At 34.8% G+C, this 11,768-nt stretch overlaps 2 protein-coding genes across 2 annotated transcripts; both read left to right on the forward strand.

Moving 5' to 3' along the window:
• Positions 1-4,493: 4,493 nt before the first annotated feature.
• Positions 4,494-7,753, forward strand: LOC113282408 (protein KINESIN LIGHT CHAIN-RELATED 3-like). The gene is made up of 3 exons (XM_026531400.1): positions 4,494-4,631; positions 5,052-7,026; positions 7,299-7,753. The coding sequence occupies exons 2-3, from the start codon at positions 5,099-5,101 to the stop codon at positions 7,507-7,509; spliced, it is 2,139 nt and encodes a 712-aa protein (XP_026387185.1). The 5' UTR covers positions 4,494-4,631; positions 5,052-5,098; the 3' UTR covers positions 7,510-7,753.
• Positions 7,754-9,983: 2,230 nt separating this feature from the next.
• Positions 9,984-10,898, forward strand: LOC113279445. The gene has a single exon (XM_026528139.1). The coding sequence runs from the start codon at positions 9,984-9,986 to the stop codon at positions 10,896-10,898; it is 915 nt and encodes a 304-aa protein (XP_026383924.1).
• Positions 10,899-11,768: the final 870 nt, after the last annotated feature.

Below are 11,768 nucleotides of genomic sequence, written 5' to 3' on the forward strand. Positions count from 1 at the left end.
AAAACAGTTAGAAGAAGTAGAGGCCAAGGCAGCTTTCCAGTGGACATCGGAATGGAGGGGCTACAATTGGGATATTCCAAAGCGACTCTCAACAAATACTCTTGTTGCTGATAGAAATGTACGCCAAAGCGAGGGAAAGAAGATATGAACAAAGCGCCAACTTTGGAGAAACAATTATTTTGATATCAACTTTAAAGCTTTAGCTTATGTTTTACTTAGTAGATATGATCTTAGATGTCCCGCGAATTTTTCAGTTTTTTTGTAATAGGTTTTCCATCCAACATAGATGGACAGACGAAAACCTAAAAGCTATTATGACATATCTAGATATTTACGATTGGAATATCATTGTAACCGGTACTCTTCCCTACATGAGGAGAAGAGTAAGTTCTATAAATGGATGAGGATTTTCCTTTTTTCGAAAAAGAAAAAATCTCTAGAAAATAAATTTATTATTTTTTCGTTGTATGCTAAAAAATAGTACACAGATTGTATGTACACAACGAAATAGAAGACCCAGTTTGTGCTCCGCTTAATAACAACACTTTGCATCCACCATAAAATTGCATGTCATGTGGTATTAGGACCAGATCTAAGTTTGAAACGTGTATTAGCACGATTGTTAAAGGCTGGTACCATCCCTAGTAAAGTTGGTACCAGCCTTTTGCAATCGTGGTGTATTAGGCCGGTTTTTATGCACACAAGCATATAGTCTCATTTGTTATACCTAGTGGCCCGTCAAACTAGACACGCTATTATGGGAAATGGTTTGACACTAAACTTTCTATCGAGTGATGGTGATTATAGCGGCAATCGTAAAGATTTTATCGCTGGCGATTTAGTCTATCTTGTGCATTGGAAAGTCTATTGTCAACGATTATTTTTTTGTTACCTATACATATGTGATTTTCAAATTTAATTTTTACACCATTTTTTTTTTCAAATGACAGAATTTCAAACCTAACTTGATTTGCCAACCCAATTTGATTTTTCTGGAATAGTATTTGAAGCTGCAATTAACAAGATATGTGAAAATAGGTAAAAAACAAATAAATCTTCAAGTATTAGATACTAACCAAATCAAACCTACAGGTAAAAGGCAAAGAACAGTTCAAGGCAAGGAAAATACAAAGTCAATTTAAAAGTTAACCATACTAATCAGAAGAACAAAGGAAATTCTCCCTATGAGCGCATCGAATGGAAGATTATTCAAATAAAGAATAATATGAGAACAAGATTGTTAGAGATTTTTATTGAAGTCTTTATTTTTCAAGTTTATATCTTATAAAATGATGTAATGTTATTATTTAATTCAAAGTTTATCTATAATACAAAACAGAAGGGGTTTTTGAGCCACAGACGGTCGGATAACATTTTGACAGACAAACGGATGACCTGACCATCTCAGTCTTATCCCAGCTAAAGACATCCGACGGTCATGCGATTTGTAACCTCTACTCATTAAATTCTTTAAATTAAATTAAAAATTACAAAGTTTATTATGGCCATTATTTATGTCTTTTGGGATTAAAAACATCAAATGATTTGTTTTATTATATGTATCAATCATGTTTACTAAAAACTTTCATAATTTTTGAGACCTGCAAATAAATATTGATCAGATCATTTCCAAATGTATCTAACAACTTTGAGAGCAATTTGCGCTTAACAATTATCGGTATTGTTAATATGACATGGTGATTGTCAAGCGGATGATGAATAAAATATTTAGAAAACTACAGTGCGCAGTACATACTTCCAGGAAAAAAAAGAAATCAAAAAGAAAATATTAACCATGTAATGCCCAAAATTAGTTATATCAGAAACAATACCCTGGCACGCCCAAGGTCGAAACAAATCAAAGCACCACAATATTGAGAAATTAATTCAATTGAAACATGGACAAGGAATCACAGCTACATACGATTTTTTCCATAATCGTCCTCTCAAAAAGCTTCACCAATAGATACAAAATGATAGAATATCATAGATAGGATTCAGAACCTATTCGGTTGCCTGCCTTCTTTGAGAAATTAAACAGTTTCACTAACTTACATGGATTTAAACTTCAAAATTAAAAATGTAATGAGACGCAAAATTTATAAATATTGTTAACTTTAGGAAATTCACCAATTTTAGTTCAAGGAAAATAAAGGATCACATAAATTAGTCGGCTGAAATATCGCTAATTATCCAAAGTTTGATTTGGTTTTCTACTTTTGGGCATGCGAATCGTGCAACACCTCACAATTTATGGCTTATTTAATGCCTTCAGAGTTGTATAAACTAGGGAGATTACCATCCCACTCAAATTATCACACGCATCCTGCATTATATAAGTTGGGGAGACCACCTTCCCACTCACGTAATCACACCCATCCTACTACAGTCACACATCACTCTCTAGGTTCTCTATTGTAGTATATGAGGTTAATCATTGAAATAGGTTTGATTAGGTATTTAGTCCTTGTATTTGGATCCTACCCACTTATAGTAGCGCAATTTGAAAGGATGAGATAAAATTTTAAAAATTTTCTTCAATTAAACTGCATATATGGGTTTTGTTTTACGAATGGATCATGAGAAATTCTTAATCTGGTGGTATGTTTATATGTAAAAAGTGAATTTGGTAATTTTAATTTGGCAATTATGTAGAGGTACCAGTTTGTGATTTTATGTTGGTTACAGAACAACACAAAATTAGTTCTCTAGAATCCGTGAATTCCTTCAACGTATTTGACAACCCTCTTTGATAAACCAACCATAACTAATTTGTTTTCTTCCACAAAATAAAGAGATACAGTAGTAAGTCGTGGTTTAAGAAATAATTTTAATTATAAAGAATTACTTTAGTTGTTTAGAGGCAAACAGTATTACTTGACAGTTGACTCTAAAGTACTATGCCTTTGTTGTAAGGAGGAAAATCGAATCTTGAGTTTGAGAACTCCCCCGACATCCGTAAATTTTTTATCCAAGACCTTCTTAAATCTAGTGTTATTTTTAGTATGATCAATATACTTTGTTTTGATCATAAATGACTTCTACATTCTATGTAATTTTAATTTGAATTGTTTGATTCCAAGTTATTCTTCTATTGATGGTGATGTAATTTGATTGTAAAGTTTGATAAAATGAAATCAATGATACATTGCTCTTTTACCTATTTTATTAGACATATATATGTTGGGTTATTCTGGTTGGGTCAAACCAGTGCCGTTACCTATTTTATTAGACATCTATATGTTAGGTTAATTGTAGTATCTTATAAAATGGCGCGGTTATTAATGAATACAAAAATTTGACTTATATTTTTAGCCTTATATTTGAAAATCAGTCTAATACTTTTAATTCATTGTTACTTAATTAAAACTTACATTGAACTAAAACATTATTAAAAACTAAAACTTATGTTTAAATTAAATTTGGGAATCAAGAAATTAAAACTTTACTTAAAATAACAAGACCAAATTATATCTAAGCAACACTCTTAAGATCTCATAACAATTTTCATATTCGAAATCTTTTTCGTTCATCCGGAGACACTCTGCCCAACACCTTTGTTCAATGCTCATCAGGCTGTCATCATTCCTTCGGTTTCGACCAGCTTGGATTACCATAGAAACAAATAAAGTTACTTGCTTTTTGATTCCAACGAAGCGACCACTCAATACGCTCGAATCACGATTTTAGAAGTTCATTGTTTCTTCTTAAAATTTCTGAAACATATTTTTCCACAATGGCCTAGATTATTGATGCGCACCAGTATACAATGTATGGTAAAATAAATATATTTTCGATAAATACGTTCATCTTCAGCGAGAATAAATCTTGGACCTCAGTTTCTTCTTTGAGCCAAACTGACTGCCACATTGGCTCAATTAACATATCTTCGATTTTCAACAACATCGGTTTCCTGTAAACTCGCCTATGTTAGAATTCTAAATACAAAAAGTTAACAGAGTTGAAATGTACAATTATGAAAGAGATGTGAAACTATATGAGAAATATGGAAGAAATGTGAATTGAATTAAGTCTGAAATTGAATATTTATAGGGAGATGAATTTGTAACTATTAGATGATAATTCACTGGGTGACGAACATAACCCCGAGCGATAGTCACTATATTGCTAACGTGCTGCTGACCAGTGAGCGACATTGAGATCACCGAGCAATGGAAACCCCATCACTCGGTAAAGTCTCTAGCGCAGCTGGCTAATTCTTACTACTGGTAGTACTAGTAGCACTAAAGAGAAGTCAAGATTTCTCGAGGGGTGTATTTGACTTTTAGAAATCTCCTGTAATATGTAGTACTTGGAAAATTCTAAATAAGAAAAAAAACAAATTTTATAATAATAAATCGGCGGTTTCAGACGGTGGGAAAGAAGTCTTCATCATCATCAGTTTCTTTTTTCTTCCTTTGAGAGACATTCCACCTCTGTACTGTTACCCAATCACAATTTAACAAATTTTCCCCTAAATACCAATATTACCAACTTTACCCCCACCCGCCTGTCAAAATTCCTTTTTCTCTCTCTAGATTTTATTTCTTCAACTCTGCTTGTGTAATATAAAGCCACAAAAAAAGGATGAAACCTTGGCAGTGACTCCCATTAATGAAGTATTTTCAAAGGTACGATTTTTTTTCCTCCTTTTTCTTCACTCTGTAGTTGTTATTTTCAGTTGTTAGATTTCTTGAAAAAAAATCATCTAGTTAGAACTTTTTTTCTTCAAACGAATGTGTTTGTGTGTTTGATTTAGACTACGGGTTGTTGAGATCATGCTAGAAAACCTTAAATTTCTTACTCATTTTTTATAGTGTTATTTATAGTCAACAAGGAAGAAGTATTTAGTAGATTTTTTTTTTGTTTATATTTTTTTAATTTTAAGTGATGATGCAATTATCAGTGGTTAAATTGGTTTTTATGGTGTTATAAAGATGGACATTTTAAAGCATTTACACTTATTTTTTATTTATTTTTGGAGATCCAGTGAAGTGAAAATTTGTGTATTCTTGTTAATTTTTGTTTTCATTTTTCATTAATTTTTGCAGATAATTTTATTTGAATTTAGTAGTTTGTTATTGAATTACAAACAAAGATGCCTGGAATCGTGAATGATGTGGGTGTTAATGGAGATGAAGTTCTGAGTAGTGGGAATAGAACGCCCCCTTTCGAAGAAAATTCCGTCAAGTCGCACAGTCCTATGAATCCACAAAGCACACAGAGTGAGGGTTATGGTACACCAATGGATGATGGTATCGATACATCGATACAACATCTTTATGATAATGTATGTGATATGCAAAGTTCTGATCAGTCTCCGTCGAGGGCAAGTTTTGGTTCAGATGGTGACGAGTCCAGGATTGATTCAGAATTGAGGCATCTAGTTGGAGGTGAAATGAGGGAAGTGGAAATAATGGAAGAGGAGATAATGGAAAGTGGGTCTGTTAATAATGAAAAGGCTGGGAATTCGGAGGCTGCTCAAAGTTTGAGTGTAAATTCTGTCTCTTCCCCACAGTCAAAAGGAAATACTCGATTATCGTTAGATGCCACTCAGTCACCGAAATCAAGTCCCAGGAGTAAAGGTCCTAGGCTCCCAAGAAAATCAATTGCTGGAATTCTTTCTGCTAAGAAACAAAGGTCTGCCCTTGGAGGGGCTAAAGCACAGAATGGAACTGATGATCCGTCTTCGGAGAGTGTAAACAACACAGATCTTGGTCCTTTTTTGCTAAAGCAAGCAAGAGACTTGATTTTTTCCGGGGATAATCCACAAAAAGCTCTCGAGTTTGCATTAAGAGCAGCCAAGTCATTTGAGAAATGTTCAAATGGTAGTCCCAGTTTAGAACTAGTCATGAGTTTGCATGTTGTTGCAGCCATACATTGTAACTTAGGGCAGTATGATCAGGCTATTAAAATTCTTGAACGGTCAATCGAGATTCCAGCCGCAGAAGAAAACCAAGATCAGGCGCTTGCAAAGTTTGCTGGGCATATGCAATTGGGTGATACTTACGCAATGACAGGTCAATTCGAGAATTCGTTACAGTGCTACAAACTGGGTTTGGGTGTCCAGAAACAAGCTTTGGGAGAGATGGATCCAAGAGTTGGTGAAACTTGCAGGTATCTTGCTGAAGCCCTTGTACAAGCACTGCAGTTTGAAGAGGCTGAGAAACTTTGTCTCATGGCGCTCGATATCCATAAAGAAAGTGGAGCACCTGCTTCTTTGGAAGAGGCTGCTGATAGAAGACTTATGGGTCTTATCTGTGATACAAAGGGAGACTATGAAGCGGCTCTCGAGCATCTTGTTTTAGCTAGCATGGCCATGGTTTCCAACGGCCAAGAAATGGAGGTGGCTACAGTTGATTGCAGCATTGGAGACACATATTTATCCTTATCTCGATATGATGAGGCTGTTTTTGCTTATCAGAAGGCGTTGACAGTTTACAAGGCAACCAAGGGAGAGAATCATCCCTCTGTTGCTTCAGTTTTTGTACGCTTGGCCGATTTGTACAACAAGACCGGGAAGCTAAGGGAATCAAAATCTTATTGTGAAAATGCCCTAAGGATTTACGGAAAACCCATCGCAGGGATCCCCCAAGAGGAGATTGCTAGCGGTTTAACTGATGTTTCTGCCATCTATGAGTCCATGAATGAACCTGAACAGGCTCTCAAGTTGCTCAAAAAGGCTTTGAAGATATATGCCAATGCGCCTGGTCATCAAAGCACAATTGCAGGAATTGAGGCTCAGATGGGGGTAATGTATTATATGCTGGGAAATTATTCAGAGTCATACAACTCCTTTAAGAGTGCTGTTACGAAGCTTCGAGTAAGTGGTGAGAAGAAATCTGCTTTCTTTGGGATTGCTTTGAATCAGATGGGGCTCGCATGTGTACAACGTTATGCCATAAACGAGGCTGCTGATCTGTTTGAAGAAGCCAGGACCGTCTTGGAGCAAGAATATGGGCCTTACCATCCTGACACGTTGGGTGTGTATAGCAACCTTGCGGGTACATACGATGCAATGGGCAGGTATGTTATTACACTCTTAATTGTTTGTGCTCTAATAAGTTATACATTGGTGCTTCATCATATACTTATTTATCTGATGGGTACTTGATAATAGACACCAGCTGAACATTTTCAGTTGAGCCATATAACAAACTCATATGCTATCATTAAGCTTTAAAAAATTTGATACTTCGACATTGCTGAAAAGGATAGTAGGCTCCAAAATTTGCTGAAAAGGATAGTAGACCATGCCATTTTTACCATCTCTGTATGTGACTTTTTATCTTCTGCAGGTTAGAAGACGCAATCGGCATCTTAGAATATGTTGTTGGAATGAGAGAGGAAAAGCTTGGAACAGCTAATCCTGATGTTGATGATGAAAAGAGAAGGCTAACCGAGTTGTTAAAAGAAGCTGGCCGGGTCCGCAACAGAAAAGCCAGATCACTAGAAAACCTACTAGACACCAACTCTCATACTGTACAAAAAGACTCCATTAAAGTATAATAATGTAAAAGATTTGTACACAATTGCATGTTTGTAATATAGGGTTTGTTAATCACGATTCTTGGTTTGTACTGTCAAAAGAAATAACAAGGAAAAGAAAGAAGGAAAGAAAGAGCCTTTAATTGTAGTATTTGATTGTACTGATTATCTTCTTTACTTCTTTCTTTCTAAAGGTATGCTGTATTTTTTTACTCTCCATTGTTGAAGGAATTTATAAAATATTCATTGTTGTGTTGGACAAACTACAGATAGCAAATCTCGTAAGTGTGACAGATAGGTTATGTCTGGATTGCACTGGATTATGCAATTGCATTAAAATGTTCCATGTGGAAGTTGTTAGTTATGTACTAAAAGAACAAAGTAGATTACTGTGCATGGTACACTGCTGGAAAAATTTAATAATGATTGAAAACTTGTGATTCTTCGTAGTTAGTTAACAACAGCCTTGCACAGAGTTGCAGTTGCATATCAAACAGACAGACTTTGTGCAACAGAATCTGCTTTTGTACTGACACTCAATTTTAACTTCTTGTATGTGAAAGGGTAGTTAGGTATTTGTTGTCTTACCAATCGACTAAGAAGAAAGGAAAAGGAAAAAGACTGAACAATTGAGTAAAAATGTTCAGATGACAGTTTCTATCTTGCCTTCAAAGTGAATAAAACTTTCAAAATCTTCTGGAGGGTTTAAGTCTACTACCAATAGCAAGACCCGCGTTGCACTTGGCAACAAATTTTGGTTGTTAATGAAAATGACAAGGGAAAAATATCATTCAATCTAAAGTGGGTTGAACTCTCCCGTCCAAACCAGTTCCATAGATCAATTCCACACTAGACACTTTAGTACATGAATAATCTCAAATATATGAAGAACATAAATAGTATACCAAAAAGATAAATAATAAATACTATATAAATATGAAGAACATAAATAACTTCCACGTGTTAAAGATGAATAACACATGCAGTGTACAAGTTTCTGCACAACCATTTGGCTCCATCGATTGTTAACAGTAATTGATTTTTTTCGGGTTTTGCATTAAGATGAGTAATACAATGTAGTGCACAAACTTATGTGCATCACTTGGTTGTATGAGTTGTTTATCACTGCTTTTCCCATGGGTTGTTATGTATTGTTGTTTGCTTTGAGTTTTTTTCCCATTTTTCGCACATCAACATGAGTAGAACAGGTGACTAACAGATTGAGAATGACTAGAAATTTTTATTCCAGTTATTTTTTTATTTTTTTATTAGCTAATGAAAAAGAAAAAAAGATAACTGGAATAAAAATTTCTAGGCATTCTCAATCTGTTAGTCACTTGTTCTTCGCAGATGACTGTTTGTTGTTCGCAAAAGCGAGCCCGTTAAGCTGTAAAATCCTTTTAGACATCATTTATCAATTTAGTTTAGCATCTGGACAGCTTATTAACTTTAATAAATCAAGTGTGTTTTTCAGTAATAAAATTCATGCCAGACATAAAAGAATGATGATCAGATTCTTAAAAATAAAGAAAATCGATATCACCGACTCTTACTTAGGGGCCCCACTGTTTGTAGATAGATCCAAACTTAAAACCTTGGATACCATAGTTCAAAAAATGGAAAGTAGGGTGCTGAGTTTTAATGGTACCTCTTTGGCTCAATCTAGTAGGTTTTTACTAAACAAATCAGTACTAACCAGTCTCCCCATTTATCAAATGGGATGTTTCATTCTTCCAAAAAAGATCACGCATAGGATTAATGCAATCCAGAGAGAGTTCTGGTGGGGAAAACAGAAAATTGCTAGAGCTTGTTATTTAAAAGGCTATGAATTTTTGTGCAAACCACTATTTTTAGGGGGATTAGGATTCAAAGATGCAAACAAAATGAACTTGGCTATGATAGCCAAATTGGCTTGGAGATTGGCATCCCAACCAAAAGCTTTATGGGCAAGTATTCTAAAAGAAAAGTACTTTAAAAACACAACAATTTTCCACTCTAAAAAACATTACAACGAAACATGGATTTGGAAATGTATCAAACAAGGAGTGTCCCTGATCCTTAAATATAGTTATTGGGAGATAGGGGATGGAAAAACAATAAACATTTGGACTGATAAATGGATACCGGGCTTGGATGAAACTCTTGAATCACTATGTGGTTCAAACTCAAACTCTATAACACTTGTAGCTGAGTTGATTAACCCAACTACATAGAAGTGGAATATTGGAAAAGTTAGAAATAACTTTCCCCAATCTATCTCAGATAGAATTTTAAACATCAAGATATTTCCAGACATGAAACGAGACATTTTAAGATGGTTACTGACTAAGAATGGAAATTTACAGTTTAAACATTGTATGATAAACTGCAAAATAACATACAAGACCAAAACTCGCAGGCCACTATAGCTTTCTGGAAAGCTTTTTGGAAATTAAATGTGTCCTTAAGAATAAAGATTTTTTTGTGGAAATGTATCCACACTACCTGTTAGGAAAATGCTAGGACAGTACATGGATAACATTGATTTGCATTGTATTTTTTGTAATCATCCATGTGAATCATTACAACATCTGTTCTTTGATTGTTCATATGCAAAATCTGTATGGATGCTTCCACCATTGGAAGGTTTGAATTTTAATCTCACTTCAGACTCGCCTTTTTTGAGTCTATATACGAACTGGATTACAGGAAATTCTACAAATAATGTCATTGAAATTATTGCAACCAAATGTTGGTTGATCTGGAAAGAAAGGTGTTTAAGGGTCTTTCAAGATAAATCAGCGTCTAGTCTCCAGCTCTCTATGGCAGTAATTAGACACATAAAATTCTGGTCTCCATCTTTACTAAATAATTTGTCTATGAATGGTGAATCTAGCCAGGCATCTGATGTTGCAAGAACTTTAGTTGTTGATTGTATTATGAACCCTAACATCAATAAAAGATGGCTCCCTCCCAATTTAAATCAGTTCAAGTTGAATTTTGACGCCTCATGGATTGATGAAAAATCAATTGCAGGTTATGGACTAATCTTTCGCTCTGCAACAGGTACAACTGTCCAAGCTGGATCTGGGGCCATCTTTGCCTCCAGCCCTGAAGAGGCAGAAGCTTTAGCTTTGCTTGAAGCAGCAAAGTGGGCAACAATCATGGATTTTAAACATTTCTGGATCGAGGGAGATTGCAAAGGAGTTTTAGATTATGCTAAAGTCCTATCAAGCACTATTCATTGGAGAAATCAAGCCATAGTAAATGAAGCTCAGAGAATACTGAAGTCTTGTGAGCATTTTTTGGGTTTTACATTCAGTCAAAGGAGTAGTAACAACGTCGCTGATGTACTAGCAAAACATGCACGAAAAGAAGGCTACTACAAACAACAGTGGAGACAAATGCCATCTTTCCTTTCTTATGCTTAAATTGATGATGCTAGTTTTTTTGTTTCAAATGCAAATTATGCTCATTCTGAGAGAACTACCCTGTTGGAAGATTCCCATATTTCAGTTCATAATTCTGAGATAAGGGCAGCCAACAGGGGTATTAGCCTCATGTAACCCCTATTTCTGTTTCAATATATTTGACTTTCAAAAAAAAAAAAGAGTAGATATGCAGTCAAAAAGTTCCCTTACCACTACTTTTTGGTTAAATAATTTTAGGTCAAATGACCCAATTATCTGGTAGTTGGATTCCAGTACTCGAATTACAAAAAAGATGTTTTTTTTATAAAAAAATGAAGGTGTTTGGTTGACATAATTCAACTGCAGTTTTAGGAAATTGATGGATTAAATATAAGATGCTTTTGATACCTCCAAATGTGTTTTTTTTTTTTTGCGATAAGCGAAGCAAAGATTTCCATTGATCAAAAAAAGGTACAAAAAAATTGTACCACCCCAAAAAAATATAGAGAAGAAAAGAAAGAAAAAAGAGCAAGACAAGAAAAGAGATACAAGAAAGACATCGAATGCTAACAAAACAGATGTACCTAGGGAGGTTGAAAATACATCTGTTTCCAATTGTCAATAACAGTTTCAAAAGAAACATGCTGAAACTTAATAACACATATAGCCCATGTAAAAGCCCAGTATTTCGCTTTAGAAATAACCTCTTGAAGCTCCATTTTCTTCTCCGAGAAGACTCTAGCGTTTCTTTCCAACCAAATTGACCAAGCTATCATAGCAAGTATCATAGCCCACAACTTCTTCTGCGACTTCTTCAAATCCTTGGCATACCGGGTACACAATAAAGTCTTCATCAAGGAAGGGAAGACAAAAGAAAATTGAAGCTCGCTC

This window comes from Papaver somniferum, chromosome 5, assembly GCF_003573695.1.
Source record: "Papaver somniferum cultivar HN1 chromosome 5, ASM357369v1, whole genome shotgun sequence".
Lineage (NCBI taxonomy): Eukaryota > Viridiplantae > Streptophyta > Magnoliopsida > Ranunculales > Papaveraceae > Papaver > Papaver somniferum.

Bases quoted from the DNA above. Each gene is read 5' to 3' on its own strand.
- LOC113282408 (XM_026531400.1), top strand. From the start codon at position 5,099: ATGCCTGGAATCGTGAATGATGTGGGTGTTAATGGAGATGAAGTTCTG. The intron at 7,027-7,298 runs GTATGTTATTAC...TATCTTCTGCAG, and splicing joins ACATACGATGCAATGGGCAG to GTTAGAAGACGCAATCGGCA.
- LOC113279445 (XM_026528139.1), top strand. From the start codon at position 9,984: ATGCTAGGACAGTACATGGATAACATTGATTTGCATTGTATTTTTTGT.